Here is a 19,109-nt window from a genome sequence, read left to right on the forward strand (position 1 = left end):
CAACCCTCAGTGTCGCGCCCATACCGGACCGGGACTGGCAACGGGATCGCAAACCTTGGTGCTGCGCCTGCACCTCGCTCAGCCAGTGAGTGGGAACCGGTCTGTATGTGGGATCCGAACCCTCGGCGGGAGAACGCGCTCTCAAGTGGCGCACTGTAGCAGTGCGCCACCGGGCCGGCCCCCAACTATGAGCTTTTTAATGCATGGTATTATCAAGGTTCATCCATGATGTAGCATGTGTCAGAACTTCTTTCATTTTTATGGCTGAATTGTATTCTACTGTATGGATAGACCACATTTTGTTTATCCATTCATTTATTAATGGACATTTGGATTGTTTCCACCTTTTGGCTATTGTGAATAGTGCTGCTGTGAACAATGGTGTTCAAGTGGTGTTTACGCTTTCAGTTCTTTGGGTATATTCCTAGGAGTGGAATTTCTGGGTGATTTGGGAACTGTGTTGAACTTACTGAGGAACCGGTAGCCATCTTTTTCTCTGTGACATTTCTGCAGGGAGCATGGAGGCCTTTGGGGTGACCTGGGAACTCCCCTTCCTGCCCAGTGAAGCCCCAGTTGCCTCTGGCCCCCCAGGTCATGGGCTCTGAGGTGCCTCCTCGGCAGGTCATTGCATCCCTGTGTACGTGACATCCTCCATGTGGGGAGAGTTGCTTTGCCTCCACAGCTTTCCAAATCCCTGCTGGGCTTGTCATGAAACAGCCCACACATGTGCAACTGAGACGCACTTAAATCTAGCGTGGGTCCAGTTCCCAAGGGGCGAGCTCAGGAGCAGCCCCCGCCTGAGTAGAGAGAGCAGGCAGATGCCAGGCGTGCTTTTTACGGTTATTTTTATTGTGCATGGGAAACTATGGGAACACAAGGACAAAAGCATTTCTTCCACCTGCTGGAGGAGCAGACATGGAGGAGAAGGTGGAGCCTGTGAAGTTGGGACCGTGTGCTAAGTGCCACTTTGAGCAGGTTCTGGGGAGAGTCCTAGGGATAAATTGAGGATTGAGGGGTACAGTCATCTGGTTCCAGTGTAGGTGGCAAGGTGGGGTGCTCAAAAGAGCCGCCCTGCATGGACCAGTGTGGCTTTCTCAGCAGTTTATAAGTGGGCACAGCACTCAGACCCACCTTGGCCGTCTCCTGTCTCCCACTCCCTGGAAGATTAAAAAGCACTTCCAGCTTTGAACAATGTCTTTTAAAAACATTTCATCTTCTTTCAATTTTCCAAAGCACTTTTATAAGCACTCTTGTCCTTTCTCTTAGCTGCAACCTGTGAAGGATAAAATGACACTCAGAGACTGGCTCTGAGCCAGGTCTGTGTGAGCACTTTCCTAACATAGATTAATTTTCACAAGAGCCCCCAGGCAGGTCTCCAAATGATCCCTATTTGCAAGTGAGAGAACTGACACCTGAGGACAAAGCAAAGCCAGTGTGAGTCCAGGACATCCCGTTCAGCCCCCTCCAGATGCCAGGTGCTGGCCCCAATCTGTTCTCGCTGGAGTTACAGATCCAGGATTCCCTTCTCCAGATTCACAGTTTCCCCACCACTTAGCTGTTTGTCCCACCTGATGTCTCCAGGAGCAGAATCCGCCCCCTCTGAGGATTAATTGAGCTAGGTCCATGAGGTTCCAGCCCAGAGCCCATTGTGGGACAGGTGTTCAGAGAGCGAGCAGTGAAGGCTTTGGTGGCTTTTGCAAACTCTGCCTACACACATGCACATGCACACATGCGCACACACCCCGTGTGCCTGAAGAACACGCTCTGGGAGACCTTAGCAGTGTCCTCTTGTCCACCAGCTAGGCCCAGGCACTGCTCTGCAGCAATGGCCCAGGTACTGAGAATAAGGATGGCCCTGGGGTTCCTCCGATGGCCCTGGGGTTCCTCCTAGGTGGCCCCATCAGCCTCTGGGCCTAGCGCTTGGTGGGCCTAGCGCTTGGTGGTCCACAGGGTCAGGACCAGACTCCAGCTGGAGAGCATCCTTTGAGGAAGTGTCAGGGCCTCATGGAGCCCATGTGTCTGGAGGAAGATCCAACATTCTAGCTCCCAGTAGAGGCCAGGGGCGTAAGCAGCTCTCTGTGCACTTAAGGCATACGAGCAGCTCCTCTCAGAGCCGCTTCCCAGCCTCGGCTCTGGGGCCCTGCTGTCCTCACATTCCGCCATCTGAGAATGGAGAGAGAGTGCTGGTGCTGGGAGTGAACCCTTTCAGCCCTTCCTGGTTTTTCTACCTTTTCTTTTTCTTTTCTATTGTGGTCAAAAATACATATGATAAAATTTACCATTTAACCATTTTTAAGTGTACAGTACAACGGTGTTAATTATACAGATGATGTTGTGCAAAGATCGCTAGAACTTTTTCTTGCAAAACTAAAACTCTGTATCCATTCAACAGCTCCCTGCCAACCCCTGGCACCCACCATTCTTCTTTCTGTCCCTGTGAATCGAGTCCTCTAGGATCCTCATAGGAGTGGAATCATACAGTATTTGTCCTTTTGTGGCTGGCTTATTTCACTTCGCATAATGTCCTCAAGGATCATCCATGTTGTAGCATGTGTCAGAATCTCCTTCTTATTTGGACTGAATAATATCCATTGTAGGGATTGACCACATTTTCTGGATCCAGTCATCTGTTAATAGACATTTAAGCTGCTTCCTCCTCTTGGCTATTGTCTTTTTTTTTTTTTAAACAGTATTTTTAATTGAGGTATAACTTAGAGTGAAGTGAACAAATTTTTTTTTCTTTTTTAAAGATGACTGGTAAGGGGATCTTAACCCTTGACTTGGTGTTGTCAGCACCACGCTCTCCCAAGTGAGCTAACTGGCCATCCCTATATAGGATCCGAACCTGTGGCTTTGGTGCCATCAGCACCACACTCTCGTAAGTGAAGCCATGGGCCTCCCCTGAAGTGAACAAATTTTAAATGTACAACTCTGTGAATGTTTACATGTGTGTTCTTCCTTTTTTTTTTTTTTTTTTTTTTTTTTGAGCCCTGCCGCACCGTGCTCAGCCAGTGAGCGCACCGGCCATCCCTATATAGGATCTGAACCCACGGCGGGAGCACTGCTGCGCTCCCAGTGCCACACTCTCCCGAGTGCGCCACGGGCTCGGCCCTACGTGTGTGTTCTGATGTGGGTAGAGAACAATGCTACCTATTGTTCCTTCTCAGATAGTACCCGCTACATAACCCTTATTTTGACCTCTATTACCAGAGCTTAGTTCAGCCTGGTTTTGAACTTCATATATAGTCATGCTTCACATAATGACAGGGATACACTCAGAAATGTGTCACCAGGAGATTTGATCATAGAGTGTACTTATATAAACCTAAATGGAATAGCCTACTGCACACCTCAGCTATTTGGTATTTATTCCGTCATTGGCCAAAACATCATTATATGACACATGACTGTACATGGAAACATGGGAGGGTACTTCAAAAAGTTCGTGGAAAATGGAATTAAAAGATAGTATGAATCTTTCTTTTTTTTTTTTTTAAAGATGATCAGGGGCCGGCCCGGTGGCACGCTGCTACAGTGCGCCGCTTGGGAGTGCGGCGGCGCTCCCGCCGAGGGTTCGGATCCCACATACAGACCGGTTCCTGCTCACTGGCTGAGCGAGGTGCGGGTGCAGCACTGAGGGTTGCGATCCCGTTGCCGGTCCCGGTCCGGTACGGGCGCGACACTGAGGGTTGCAGTCCGTTGCCGGACACGAAAAAAGACAAAAAGGAAAAAAAAATGATCAGTAAGGGGATCTCAACCCTTGGCTTGGTTTTGTCAGCACCGCGCTCAGCCAGTGAGCAAACCGGCCATCCCTATATAGGATCCGAACCCAGGGCCTTGGTGTTATCAGCACCACACTCTACCAAGTGAGCCATGGGCCGGCCTAGTATGAACTTTTAGGAGATACCTCGTACAGTATATACTTTTTGAAAATTGGTATAAAATTCACATACCATGAGATTCACCCTTATAAAGTGTACACCTCAGTGGTTTTTAGCGTATTCACATAGTGTGCAACCATCATCACCACCTAATTTTAAAAGATTTTTGTCATCCCAAAAAGCAGCCCGCCTCTCTCCCCCAGGCCTTGGCAACGACTGATTGATCTACTTTCTGCCTCTGTGGATTTGCCTCTTCTGGACATTTCATATAAATGGAATGATACAGTATGTGGCCTTTTGTATCTGGCTTCTTTTACTTAGCATCATGTTTGTGAAATTCATCCATGTTGTAGCATGTGTCAGTGCTTCATTGCTTTTTATGGCCGAAGAATACTCCATTGCAAGGATATATCACATTTTATTTATCCATTCATCTGTTGAAGGACATTTCGGTTGTTTCCTCTTTTGGCTATTATGAATAGTTCTGCTATGAATGTTTGTGTACACGTTTGTGTGGACATGTGATTTCAGTTCTTTTGGGTCTATGCCTAGGAATGGAATTGCTGGGTCATATGGTAGCTCTATGTTTAACTTTCTGAGAAACCAGAAAACTGTTTCCCACAACAGCTGCATCATTTTGCCTTCCCAGCAGCAGCGTATGACGGTTCTAGTTTCTCCACATCCTCACCAACATTTGTTATTGTCTGTCTCTTTGATTATAGCCATCCTAGTGGGTGCGAAATGAAAACCAGAAAACTGTTTCCCACAACAGCTGCATCATTTTGCCTTCCCAGCAGCAGCGTATGATGGTTCTAGTTTCTCCACATCCTCACCAACATTTGTTATTGTCTGTCTCTTTGATTATAGCCATCCTAGTGGGTGCGAAATGGTATCTCATTGTGGCTTGGATTTCCCTGATGGTTCATAATGTTGAGCATTTTTCCATGTGCTTATTGGCTACTTATACCTCTTTTTTGGTGAAATGTGTATTTAGATCATTTGCACATTTTTAAATTGAGTTGTTAATTGTTAAGTTGTAAGAGTTCTTTATATATTATGGATACTAGTCCCTTATCAGATATGTAATTTCCAAATATTTTCTCCTGTTCTGTGGGTCGTCTAGTACTTTTTGACTGGCTTTCGCATCATGTCTGAGAGAGTTATCCATGTTGTGTATCATAGTAGTTTGTTCTTTTTCATTGCTGTGTAGTATTCTATCGTGTGTTATTACCAGAGCTAATTTTTTTCATTCTACTGTTGATGGGCATTTTGGTTATTTCTAGTTTGGAGCTATTATGAATAAAACTGGCCTGTCTGTTGGGGATATAACCAGGACACAATGGCTGGCTCACAGAGTATGAGTGTCTGCTTTAGTAGGTAATGCCAACCAATTTCCAAAGTAACACTTCCAGCAGCAGTGTTTGAGTCTTCCAGCTGCCCCTCCTTCTCGCCAGCGTGTCAGTCCTTTTCATTTTAGCCATTATGGTGGCAAAATGGATTCTTGCCCTTTCTTTCCATCACTGCCTTCCCATCTCAGCCCAGGCTGGCATCTCTGAGGGGCCCTAGGGTTTTCTGCAGCTCTCTGCCTCATAGCTGAGCAGGACTCAGCAGATACAAGGAGCAAGCTGAGTGGTCTCAGGGCCTGAGCTGATGTTCCTGTGCCCACTAGAAGGAGAAGATCTTATTACATGGCCTTGTGTAACTTCCCGCTGTACTTGCTTTGTATGAACAGTGTGGTCACAGAGATGGAGTATAGAAAAATCATTAGCATGCCAACATTACACATACGAAAACGGAAGCTCAGAGAGGTTAATGCCACTTCAAAGTCATAAGCCATGTGTGGTCTGGGGCCTCCCAGTCACTCGGGGCCCCGTCTGCATTTCTCATTATAGTTCCTTAAACTGTCGGGTCCCGTCCCTCATTGTGTCATTTACATCTGTAGGCACACCACCCCTCCTGTAAATCTTTCCTCTCTGGCTGTCCCTCCTGCCCTGTGCAGCCTCTATGTGTTGAGATCATGGTGCCACTTCAGAGGAAACTCCAACCTCCTTACTCTGGCCTTGAGGTCCTTTGTGGTCTGTGCTTGCTCCCACCTCAAGCTGGTGTCACACCTATGGCCTCCACATCTCGGCCCTATGTCATCCTCCAACTTCCCAGACACATCTCGTTCCCCTCTAGGGTCTTTGCACTTCCTGCTACCTGCCTGGAATGCTTATCCTCGTCACCCAGCCTCTGCTGGCTTCAGGTCTCAGCATAAATGACCCTTGCCCTAGAGGCCTTCTTCCCTGTGCCCACAGTCCACACTGGGTCTCCCTGGTCATTCGTTCTCAGCCCCTGTTGTATCCATCACAGCACTCGTCATGGTCTGTAATGACATGTGTCTGTCTGATGTCTGTAAGTCAGTAAGCACAGAATCTTGTTTCATTTAGTGACCATCCTGACCCTTGTGACTAGCTCAGTGTCACAGACACATCAGGGACTCTATAAATACTCGACAGGTGAATGTGTTTGGGGGGGTGTGATGTGAGGGTGCTGCCAGCAGGCGCCCTGTCCTGGGAGAAAGTATGGACTACAGTCTGCCCCATGGTGACCCATCCTGGTGACATTAGGTAGCCTCCTGAGTCTTGTCCCCTGGTGACAAGGCAGCATGGCATATGGAGAGGACGTGGGATTCAGAATCTGAAAACCTGATTTGAGCCATAACTCTGCAACTTTGAACAAGTCTGTCTCTGGGCCTCGGTTTTTCATATCTGTAAAATGGGACTGATATTATAAACAACAGTGGTAATAATACCCACTTCCAGTGGTTGGGAATGAGAATAAAATAGGGTCCAGGGTACAGAGTGGTTTGTTCTTCCTGGGCTTATCAGGAGGAAGCTGCACTTTGGGAGCATGAGGGAGGCATCTGTCCCTGTTCTAGCAGCCAGCCTGAGTGTCTGCCACGTGTGAAGCCCAGGAGGACAGAGACGATGCAGACAGGAGGGCTGCCCTCCAGCGCTGTCCTGCGCTCATGCCTATTCTATAAAATCCCAAGCTTTTTAAGGGCAGGGCCCTTGTCTGGGTTTGTTCTGGACACACGCCACAGATGCTCGTTCATGGTGGTGACCACCTGCTTGGGAATATCTAGGACAGGAGAGGGGAGGTCAGCGGAAACATTCTAGATGTGATGGAGCAACATGGGGAGAGAATCACATAGGGAAAACAGCTGAGGAATCACCCCCATGGTTTCTCTCCTTGGGGTTGGATCTGGCCACATGTCCCCTGAGTCCCAGGGGGCAGCTAAGGAGGATGTTTCTGTCTTGTTAATCTATGTTGATCCTGCCCACCCTCTACCCAGCCCCGGTCTCCAGAGAGCAGGGATTAGCTGTCAGCCACAGCACCTGTGGAAGGCTGAATAATGGCCCCAAAAATATCAGGTCCCAAGCCCTGGAACCTATGGATGTTACCTGGTATGATAAAATCTTTGCAGAGGTGACATTTAGTTTAGGATCTTGAGAGGGGAAGGTTATCCAGGGTTATTTGGGAGAGCCCTCAGTGCAGTCACAAGTGTCCTTATAAGAGGAAGGCAGAGAGAGATTTGACAGACAGAAGAGGAGAAGGCCACATGACCACAGAGGCAGAGACTGGAGAAATGTGGCCACAAGCCAAGGAATGCTGACAGCCATCAGAAGCTGGAAGAGGCAAGGAACGAATTCTCCCCAGAGCCTCCAGAGGGAGCGTGGCCCTGGAAACTCCCTGATGTCAGACTGATTTTGAACTTCTGGCTCCTGGAACTATGAGGAAATAAGTTTCTGATGGTTTAAGCTTTCAAATGTGTTGGTCATTTGTTACAGCAGCCACAGGAAAGTAATACAACAGCCCCATCCTCACAGTTCATTCATTCACCAAATTAATGGGCACCTACTATGTGCCAGGCACTGTGCAAGGCCCTGGAGTACAACAGCAAGTAGATCAGACGAGGCCTTGCCCTCCTGGGAGTGACAGTCCAGTGGAGGTTGGGGGAAACTGACAATAAATAAGCAAGTCAGACAGCCCTTGGTTGCCTGCCATGTGCCAGGCATCATCTTCAGTGTTCATATGCATCAACTCAGTCTGTCCTCACAACAGCCCCATGGGGTAGGTACTGTTATCATCCCATTTTATAGATGTGGAAACTGAGGCAAAAAGAGGATTGCCCAAGGCCACACAGCTAATGAATAGGAGAGCCAGCATTTGAGCTCCTACCCTGTGAATCATTGTGCAGTCTCATCTTTTGTTGGATAAAAGGACACACAAGACACTTAGTAAATGTAAAAAGTGCTGCAAAGGTACTAAATGGTGGGTGGGGAAGTGAAGCTAGGGAGAAGCTACCTGGCTGGGTGGGAGGTAGGGGGCTACTTTAGGGTGGTCGGGGGGGGAATGCCTCTATGAAGAGGTGACATTGGAGCTGAGGCCTGAAAAATGAGGGGAGCCAGCCGTGGAGAGGCTGGAAGGAGGGGCAGCATGGGCAGGGCCTTGAGGTGGGTATGAGCTCGGCAAGATCAAGGCACAGAAAGGGAGGGCGTGAAGGGTTTGGAGGGCGAGACTGGGGACTAGGGCCTCAGTTTCGTTCTCAGCGGGAGGGAAGTGTGATTTAAGCAGGGGAGGGGCAATTCACGTGCTGGTCTCCCTCGCCCCACCCCAGGCATGTCAGAGCGGGAGCGGCAGGTGATGAAGAAGTTGAAGGAGGTGGTGGACAAGCAGCGCGACGAGATCCGCGCCAAGGACAGGGAGCTCGGCCTGAAAAATGAGGATGTCGAGGCTGTAAGTGATGCGTCCCTAAACCGTGGCCATTCTCCTGGCCAGTAGGTAACAGCAAGAGACTAGATCCTCCACTCAGGAGCTTCCCCTCTCCCCCTGGGGCTCATTCTTTGGGCTCTGTGGGGTGGGGATCCTTCCCATGGCTTGGCCCAGCCTCGAAGCAGCAGTACTGGGCACTGCCCAGTGACCTTGCTCCTTCCACACCCTGGGAAGGTCCCGAAGCCCCATCAGTCTTTGCTCTGTCCCTGAGGCTTCCTTCAGCCCACCCCCTTCAGGCCCATCTGTGAGCAGACTTACCATGGTCCAGGCTGCTCCAATAGCCCATACAGTGTCTCTGCCTGAATTACAAAAAGATGTCCCCTTTTTCAAGGCATGTTACTGCCACCTGTTGGGAAATCGTCATAATATATTCATTCTAACAAGACACTTACCTTCCATCTGCATAAAATTATCATAGTAAATATACAAATTGCCCATCTCTGGTGTCAGCAGAGTTATAGGAATATGAAAAAATTCCAAACAAGTAATGATATCTGCAGTATAAATAGCACACCTGTAGATGGTTTGCCCTTGTGCAGTGCACAGCCTGAGCTACTGTAGGGGGCAGCCCCACACAGTGACCTCCTTCTCTCTACAGCTGCAACAGCAGCAGACCCGGCTGATGAAGATCAACCATGATCTTCGGCACCGGGTCACAGTGGTGGAGGCCCAGGGGAAGGCCCTGATCGAGCAGAAGGTGGAGCTGGAGGCAGATCTGCAGACCAAGGAACAGGAGATGGGCAGCCTGCGGGCAGAGCTTGGGAAGCTGCGGGAGAGACTGCAGGGCGAGCTCAGCCAGAATGGGGAGGAGGAGCCCGAGGTGAGCAGGAAGCTGAGTGCTGAGGTGATGTGGGAGGGTAAGTGAGGGCTGGCTTGACGCAGGCATGGTTGCCTTGTTTTCCCCATTATACTTAAGAAAGTGGGAGCCCAGAGAGAATAAGCTACTAGCCTGAAGACCCACAGCTGAGTAGAGGTAGAGCTGGGCCTGGAAACCAGGACTCCCAGCATTCTAGCCTAGGGTACTCAGCTTAGTGATGGTTACTGGGCACCTGCCATTCATTCATTCATTTATTCAAATAATTGTTGACTGTGTGGCATGCATGGAGGCTAAAATGGTGAGCAAAATACAGACCTGGTCCCTGTCCACATGGAGCTTACAGTTTAGTATGGAAGACAGATATTACTCAGTAATCACATAATACCATATGACACAGCAATTCCACTCTAAGTCATATGAGGGTACTTTAAAAAGTTCATGGAAGGATTCGTATTATCTTTTAATACCATTTTCCACAAAGTTTTTGTAGTATCCTTGTATACCCAAGAGAACTGAAAACCGATGTTCACATAAGAACTTGTACATGAATATTCATAGCAGCACTATTCACAGTAGCCAAAAGGTGGAAACAACCCACCTGTCCATCATCTGATGAACGGATAAACACAATGTGGTGTGTCCCTGCAGTGGAGTATTATTCAGCCATAAAGAGGAATAAAGTATTGATACCTGCTGCCATGTGGATGAACCTAGGAAACATTAAGCTGAGGGAAATAAGCCAGTCTCAAAAGACCACAATGTGGATGATTCCATTTATGTGAAATGTCCAGAATAGGCAAATCCATGGAAACAGAAAGTAGATTGGTGGTTGAAGGGACAGGGGAGAGGGGAGAATGGGGAGTGACTGCTAATGGGTACAGGGTTTCTTCTTGGGATGATGGAAATGTTCTGGAATTAGCAGTTGCACAACTCTAGGAATACACAAACGACCACTGAATTCCGTACTTTGAAAGGGTGAATTTTGTGGTATGTGAATTATATATCAATTTCTTAAAAAAGCGATTCATGCTAAAGGAGAGGCATGGAGCCAGGAGGCCTCGCAACTGAGGGAGGAGCTGTGGTGTGTAGCTCAGCTATGTGGACTCTAGAGCCTGACTGCCTGGGTTCAAGTCCAGGCTCTGCCATTTACTACCTCCATGACGCTGGATTCGTTATTTGGCCTCTCTGTGCCTCAGTTTCCTCATGTCTAAAATGGGAGTAATGGGGCCGGCCCGGTGCACACTGCTACAGTGCGCCGCTTGGGAGCATGGCGGTGCTCCCGCCGAGGGTTCGGATCCCACGTACAGACCGGCCGCTCACTGGCTGAGCGAGGTGCGGGCGCAACACCAAGGGTTGCGATCCTGTTGCTGGTCCCGGTCCGGTACGGGCACGACACTGAGGGTTGCGATCCGTTGCCGGTCACGAAAAAAGACAAAAAGGAAAAAAAATAAAATAAAATAAAATGGGAGTAACAACAGTACTTACCCCCAGAGAGTTGTCATAAGAATTAAATGTCAGTTCATTCAAAGTTAGAGTTAACTGTTCTTATTATTACCAGTACAGTCCGGGTGAGTCAGAGGAGAAGGGAGAGTAAACAGGTAAAGGGGGAGTGAGTTCCAGGCAGGAGGAGTGGCATGAGCAAAGGCCCCACAGCAGGAGACCTGCAGTGTGGTCAAGGAAGGCAAGGTGCTGGTGTGCAGAGCGGGGGGATGGAGAGGGTCCGAGGGAGACCAAAGGTGGGCAGGGCCAGTCCCACGGGCCAGAAAGGCCAGGGAGAGGAGTTTGGTCTTTCATCTGAGAGCCCTGTCCTGGGCACTGTGGAGATTCCAGGAGCTTACAGCCCAGTGCAGGAGACAGACTTGGCACCAGCAGCCACACTCAAGGGGGGAGGGGATTGTCTTAGTGGTGAGAGGGTGTCTTGATCTAGGTTCCCTCAAAACAGAGCTTGAGAAAAGGACTTTGGGCAGGAGGTTTATTGGGGAGGTAATCCCAAAAGTCAGGGAATGAGACAGGGAAGGAGGAAAAGTGAATTTGAGGGTGTGTCCTTGAGGTCGCTACCCCAGGGGTTGGGAACCCAATCCCTCTGGGATCTCTGACAGGCACACAGAATACCTCCCAGAGCTGTCATTCTGAAGGACAAAGGCTTGGGATGTTTATCTGCAAGCTCCTACCCTGAGTTGGCTCAGGGTGGCCCCCAGGTGTGTGACCTCTCCCACACTTCTGGGCAGATCCCAGGGCAAAAGTGGAAAGACACTGTGTGTGCTTGAGGTCCTGCCCGCATGGACTGAACTGCCCAGCACGGCTGCAGCTGTTCCCTAGGGAGGCCCAGCGCTGTGAGGTGGGTGCTGGGTGTCTGCCACATAGACGTGTCCCGAGTGTGCCAGCAACACAGAGTGTGGGGCAGTTAGTTCCGATGGGACTGGTGATGTGGGGCTTCATGGAAGAACAGTTCCTTGAGCTGGTGTCAGTGCTAATAATGCTAAGACTTTGATAAGTGGAAATGTGCAGAATGGATATGCTGTTTCAAAGAAAAGTACAGTGAACTGTTAGGGAAGCACTCAGGGCTTGCTCTGTCTCCCAACAAGTATTTATTAAGTGCTTAAGGTTTGCAGACACTGTGCTAGTAACCCAGGTTACAGGTAGGGGAGTTGAGACAGACAAGCTTACAGTCAGGTGGGCTCAAGTCCCAGCACAGCATGCTGTGAATTCAGGCCAGTCATATATATATATTTATTTATTTATTTATTTATTATTTATTTTATTTATTTATTTATTTATTTATTTATTTATTTATTTATTTATTTAATATATATATATATATATATTTATTTATTTATTTATTTATTTATTTATTTATTTATTTTTTATTTTTTATTTTTATTTTTTATTTTTTTTTGTCTTTTTCGTGACCGGTAAGGGGATCACAACCCTTGGTGTGGTGTCGCCCACACTGCGCTCAGCCAGTGCGCACACCGGCCATTCCTATATAGGATCTGAACCCGCGGCGGGAGCGTTGCTGCGCTCCCAGCGCCGCACTCTCCCGAGTGTGCCACAGGCTCGGCCCAGGCCAGTCACTTTTAGGTTCTCTGAATGACAGGAACCTGGGAGACAGATAAGGAAAGTAAGGGAGAGAAGTCTTTTAAGGGAGAGGTTAGGGCCTTCTTTTGACTTAAATGACATAAACCTAAGTTAAAATGTTTTAAGGAGGGCTGAGCCCGTGGTGCGCTCAGGAGAGTGCGGTGGGGGCGCAGCAGCGCTCCCACCGCGGGTTCAGATCCTATATAGGGATGACCGGTGCGCTCACAGCGCTCACTGGCTGAGCGCGGTGCAGCTGGTCTCAAAAAGGACCAAAAAAAAAAAAGTTTTAAGGGCAAAAAAAAGGAATTTATTGGCTGTGTAACTAAAAGCTGCGAGTTAGTGTTGGCTTCAGGTATAGCTGGTTCCAGGTGCCCTAATGATGCTGTCAGGAATTTGTTTCAGACCTCCTCTTGGCTCTGCTTTCCTCTGTGTTGGTATCATTCTCAAGCAGGCTCTTGCCGTATAGTGGCCCCCACTACTCAACCAGCTTAAAAACCCCAGTGGAAAGAAATTGCATCTTTCCCAAGAGTCCTAATCAGAGTCTCAGAGAATCCTCTCATTGGCCCATCACTGAGGTAGTCATTGTGGCCAGAGGTCTAGAATGTGCATATTGATCATTCCCAAGTCACATGGCTGCCCTGGTAGTACCAACCTGTTTTAGTCCATTTTGTGTTGCTATAACAGAATTACCTGAAACTGGGTAATTTATAAGGAAAAGAGGTTTATTTGGCTTACGATTCTGGGACAGCTGCATCTGGCATGGGCCTCAGGCTGCTTCTACTCATGGTGGAAAGTGGAAGGTAGCTGGTGGGTACAAGCAGATCACATGGCAACAGGAAGCAAGAGAGAGAGAGGAGGTGCCAGGGTCTTTTTAAGCAACGAGATCTCGCAGGAACTAATAGAGCAAGAACTCATTCATTTATCCCCCCTCCCCCAGGGAGAGCATTAATCCATTCATGAGGGATCCACCCCCATGACTCAATCAGTTTCTAATGGTGCCACATTGAGGAGCAAAATTCCACAAGAGTTTTGGAGGGGACAACACATCCAAACTCCATCACAGTCCAAGCCACATGGACTGAAAAGCAGGAGGGGGCTATTTTTCCAGAGGCCAGTTGCAGCAGCTTAGCCCAGAGAAGTGTGGGAATGGGTACAGGTCTGGCAGAGACAACAACTGTTGTTACAGTGCCTGAGAATCGGGACTGAGAGTGCCACACACAGAACTCTGAGCAGTGGGGGGTGTGGATCCACTCGCAGGGTTTCAGCAGGTGAGTGATCAGTCAGCTGAGTTTTATGGATGGAGTGAATGGGAAGGACTCAGGGCAGACGTGGTTGTCAGGAGCCCTTTATAACAAACCAGGCAAGAAAGGTGAGGGCTGGACTCAACCTACGGCAGGGGGCTGGCAGGGAGGAGGCTGATGGCAAAGACAGAGCCACCAGGCCAAGCTCAGGCGGTCGCTCTCCCTCCTCCCCCGACATTCTTCTTCCAATCCCTCAGACCCCACAAGGGCTTAGGCCTGTCTCCTGTCAGCCAGGTGGGGCCCAGTCCAAACCTTAGTCTCCAGGACATCACTCTAGCCATGAGACTCCCATCCCTGTTCCAGATCTCTTTAGCAACAAGGACAGGCACATTTCACACCTCCTTGGCCTGGCTGCCTGTCAGTTTCAGCTTCCCTTTCTGGCAGCCCAGAGGGCGGGGAAGAAGTGGGAGAGTAAAATCAGGTTGCAGTCATGACAAACCCGCTGAGCTGCTTTGCAGCATCTATTCCAAGACTCAGGACAGCTTTGCTGGGTTTGCTTCCATCGCTGTAGCCATGTGGAGTTCTGGATTCTTGTCAATCAAATGGGGGAGCTGCAGGTCACGGTGGCTTCACCACTTGCTACCAAGTGACCTGGGCCTGTCCATCTCTTTGGTGGTCAGTTTCCTCATCTGACAAATGAGGGGAATGACCTTGACTTGATTCGGTAGTTTCACTATTTAGTGTGGTCTGGAGAGGACTGTGGAATCGGAGGAGAGCACAGTGAAGTCAAGAGGAGGGGCAGGGCAGGCCTGCAAGGCATCCAGTCAAGTCTTTGTGGGGTGGGTAGGGTTTCCAGGGGTGGAATGTGGGGCAGGCCATTCCAGGCAGGGGGAACAGCATCAGCCAGACTGCAGAATGTACAGCATGTGGCTAGGGTGAGGGGTTAGTCCTGGGGCAGGATTGGTGGGGGAAGATGGGAGCTATAGAGGGATCCAGAGCTAGAGAGGAATCCATTTTCATCATTGCCTTGGTGCATCTCGATTCACATGATCCTTTCCGAGCTGCATCACTGTCAAGTCAGTGTGATTTCCAGTAGCCAAGGCTCTCTTTTCTATTTTTTATAACATACTTATTGAGATATAATTCATATACCATACAATTTAAAGTATACAGTTCAATGCCACTTAAAGTATACAGTTCAATGGTTTTTAGTATATTCACTGTATTGTGCAGTCATCACCACTATCTAGAATATTTCCATCGCCCCAAAAGAAACTTCCTACTCATGAGTAGTCACTCCTCATCTCCCCCTCCTCCAGCCTCTGGCAACCACCGATTCACTTTTTCTCTCTATGGATTCCCCTGTTCTATACATTTCGTATCAATGGAATTACACAACACGTGGTCCTGCCTGGCTTCTTTCCTATGGCATGTTTTCTAGTTCATCCAGCTCTTAACTAAAGGTTTTCCTGCCTTTCATGATTAGACATATAAATCCTTAAGAAAATGAGGTGGGCTTCCAGTCTACAGGACTTTAGATAAACATAATAAGAAAACCATCAAATTATTAATTATCTTCTGGATTTTTCTGCCTTCTAAGTTCTGATTTCTTAGTAGGCTTTTGTTTTTTAAAGTGAGAGATGTCTGCACAGGGAGAGCAGACAGGGGTCCATTGACTGGTACGGGAAGCAGGGTTTAGGCCGAACTAAAAACCTACTGAATCAAGTCAAGGTCATTCCCCTCATTTGTCAGATGAGGAAACTGACCACCAAAGAGATGGACAGGCCCAGGTCACACGGTAGCAGGTGGGCTGAAATTGTATGTGGTAGGCCTGGAGGTACCAAGTGTGACCAGGGCACAAACCATCATTCCCTTTTGCTGGGCCAGGGGCTGCTCAGAAGGACTTTCAAGGGGCTGGGGGAGCACAGGACGTTTTGATGCACCCAGGCAGTGGGGAACATTCCTGGGAGCCAGGCCTCAGGATGGAGGCCCTGAACCAGTACGTTGCCTCCCTGGAGCCTCTAGATTGGCTCCACTGCTTGTTAGCTGGTCTCTTGAGCCTCCCTGGGGAGCAGCTGGGGCCTCAGGGTATTTTCCTCAAGCTGTGCCCAAAGTGCCTCCAGGGACCAGCAGAACAACACTAGAAGGCCCCGGCTTATCCAAGATAACCCGAGCGGCCTCTGTGGTCCCTTGTGGAGTAAGCCTAGAAGGGCGCTGCAGATAGTGCTTGACTGCCATCATGGGAGGAGCCTTCTCGGTCTCTCTTGGTCTGGACAGGCCAATCTTGGGCTACCCACGGTGCTGCAGTCATTGCCTGGTGGCGTCTGGAAAAGCTGGAGCCCAAGCTTTCCCTCTTTCAGGAAGTAGTTCCAGAAGTCAGGACTTTTGCACACGTGACTGGGAATCCTCCAGGCTCTAAGGGATTCAGGTTACCTCTCCCACCCCCACCCCACCAAAAAAGCTGTCCCTTCTCCAGAGAAAAAGCACTGAGGTTCCCAGGAAGCCCTTCAGTGTCTTGGATGAGTACAACCCTTTGGGGGTGAGCAGGAATTGCTGAGGCTTTGAAAGCGTGTGTTCACAGAAGTCACATCAAAGTCATTTATTCCCTCATCTGTCAAATGTCTGGCGGGAAGGGCCCTTAGAAATATTACTGGGTTATTCAGGGCTGGACTGGGAAATGAAGGCCCAGGGCTTGTCTGAGGGCCTTTCAGGAAGTGAGCGTTCCCCAAGGTGTGTGGACCCCTGTCAGAGGGCCCCTCCCAGAGGCTCAGAGAGGCAAGTCCCTTGCCTTAAGGCCCAGGGCTTGTCTGAGGGCCTTTCAGGAAGTGAGCGTTCCCCAAGGTGTGTGGACCCGTCAGAGGGCCCCTCCCAGAGGCTCAGAAAGGCAAGTCCCTTGCCTCGAGGCAAGTCCCTTGCCTTTTAGTGAAAGGCAGGACCTGAGTTGTCTGGGGAGGGTGGGGCTGAAGGACTGTGTGAGCCTGAGGTTCAGGTCCACAGCAGGGCCAGTGTGTCCTGAGGGCTCCAGTTTGCTGCCTATAGGGTCCAGGCAGGGAAGGAAAAAGGGGTGGGTTGGGCAGCCACGGAAAGCGCTTGTAAAAGGGAGTAGCTGCTACTCACCCTCAGTGCATGTCGCCCAGTCTTCCAAAGTGTTTTCCAAAAGGAAACCCAGAACCCAGCCTTGAGGGTGAAATCGACCAATCTTAAACAGTTGACCACTAGTGCAGTAGAGTTTTAGTACACAGTGGGGGCCAAACAAAAAAGTGTGAGGGGGCCAGTGTGGTCTGAAGGCTCCCAGTTTGCAACCTCTGGTCTGCATGACTGATGCCCCGAGTTCCTGGCAAACTCCTACACATTCCTCAAGACCACATCTGCCATAGCATCTTCCCTGATTCTCTCCGGTTAGACTTGATGTCACTGCACCTCTTTTATTGTGTTACCTTGTAAGTTTCTATTTATGCGTATCTTCTCTTCACCCCCACCCATCTGACTCTGTTCCCAGTGCTCAGCTCAGCGACCCAGCAAGGCACAAAGTTAATTGCCCAATAAATAGTTGATAAATATTAGACACCCAAGGTTGCTGCATGGGAAACCTGAGCAGAGGAAGAGAAGGGAACTGCATTAATGAATGCCTGCTGTATACCAGTCACTTGCTACATGTGGTCATGGGGAGAGGACATTGTCTGAGTATGTGGCTGGCAGGTGGTTTCAGGAGCAGCCCTGGAGGCTCTGCAGAGGAAGTCAGACACTGAAGGCGTACCCTGAGGACACAGCTCACCTGAAGCTGTGAGATGAGCAGATATCTAGAATACTTCCTTGGGAAGTTAAAGCCTCCAGCATTTCCTCCCTTAGTTCTCAGGCAGGAAGAGGCCCCACACAGTTGCCCAGGTGGCCTAGGGGGTTGGCGTGTGTCAGGTTTCCAGTTCTTGCTGTATCAAGGCACCTCCCCTGCTGCCCACTGCTCTGTGCTGACTCTGATCCCAAGGGTGGGTGAGGTCAGAACCACTCCCCCCACCCAGGACTGCCATGTACCTCTTCTGTCACCTAATCTGCCCTGGTGGGTAGTGTCTCCTTTTAAGTGTCTTCTCCTAAACAGCTCATCCAGGATTCTCCCAGGATATGAAGCATCTCGATTCTGCCTTCTGGAGTCCTTCAGCCTGCAGGCCTTCTGGTGCCATCCAGGCTGGGGTCCCCTTCTCCCTGTGCTATTAGGGGTTCTTGAGGTGGGGTGGAGTGTCTATTTCCATCCCCCTTTTCCCTGTTCCAGAACTTTTCTATAGTTGTCCTGACTTTTTCCCACTCCTTCTAGTCAATCCTGGGACACTGGTGGCTCAAGGGTGTTTGGGACACTGCACTACCTTGAGAGGATGGGCCACCTGTAGATTTGGCCAGCTGACTTGGGGGCAGCTGGCAAAAACTTCCTTGCTATCAAAAAAATAGAAAATAACAAGTGTTGGCAAGAATGTAGAGAAATTGGAATCCTTGTGCATTGCTGATGGGAATGTAAAATAGGGCAGCTGCTGTGGACAACAGTTTGACAACTCCTTAAAAAGTTGAAAACCGGTGATCAAATAAATACTTGCACATGAAGGTTCTTAGGAGCACTATTCACAATAGCCAAAAGGTGGAAACAACCCACATGTCCATCAACTGAAGAATGGATAAACAAACTGTGATCTATCCATACGATGGGATATTATCCAACCATAAAAAGGAATGGAGCACTGACACATGCTACAACATGCATGCACCTTGAAAACAGGATGCTCAGTGAAAGAAGCCAGACACATAAGGCCACATATTAAATGACTCCCTTTATAGGAAATGTCCAGAATAAGCAAATCCATAAAGGCAGGACACAGTTGGTGGTTTCCAGGGACTGGGGTAAGGGGGAATGGCAAGTGACTGCTTAATGGGTATAGGGTTTCCTTTGTGATTGATGAAAAAGTTCTGGAAATAGACAAGGTGGTGGTTGCACAACATTGTGAATGTCCTAAATGCCACTAAATCGCACACTTTAAAAAGTTAAAATAGTAGGCCCGGTGGCGCACTGCGCTAGTGCGCCACTTGGGAAGCGCGGCGGCGCTCCCGCCGAGGGTTCGGATCCCACATACAGACCAGTTCCCGCTCACTGGCTGAGCGAGGCGCGGGGGCAACGCCGAGGGTTGCGATCCCGTTGCCGGTCCCGGTCCGGTGCGGGGGCGACACTGAGGGTTGCGATCCATTGCCGGACACGGAAAAAGACAAAAAAAAAAAAAAAAAAAAAAAAAAAAAAAA

The 19,109-nt window shown here is 49.2% G+C and overlaps 1 protein-coding gene across 1 annotated transcript in view; it reads left to right on the forward strand.

Annotated features, from left to right (window-relative positions):
- The window catches only part of RILPL1 (Rab interacting lysosomal protein-like 1), a 48,988-nt gene that overhangs the window by 16,015 nt on the left and 13,864 nt on the right, over nucleotides 1–19,109 (forward strand). The window contains exons 3-4 of the mRNA XM_008591370.1: nucleotides 8,545–8,663; nucleotides 9,298–9,519. Of these exons, the coding sequence (XP_008589592.1) occupies nucleotides 8,545–8,663; nucleotides 9,298–9,519 (341 nt within the window). The remainder of the gene's footprint in view (nucleotides 1–8,544; nucleotides 8,664–9,297; nucleotides 9,520–19,109) is intronic.

The sequence above is a fragment of the Galeopterus variegatus genome, unplaced genomic scaffold (genome assembly GCF_000696425.1).
Source record: "Galeopterus variegatus unplaced genomic scaffold, G_variegatus-3.0.2 Scaffold147, whole genome shotgun sequence".
NCBI lineage: Eukaryota > Metazoa > Chordata > Mammalia > Dermoptera > Cynocephalidae > Galeopterus > Galeopterus variegatus.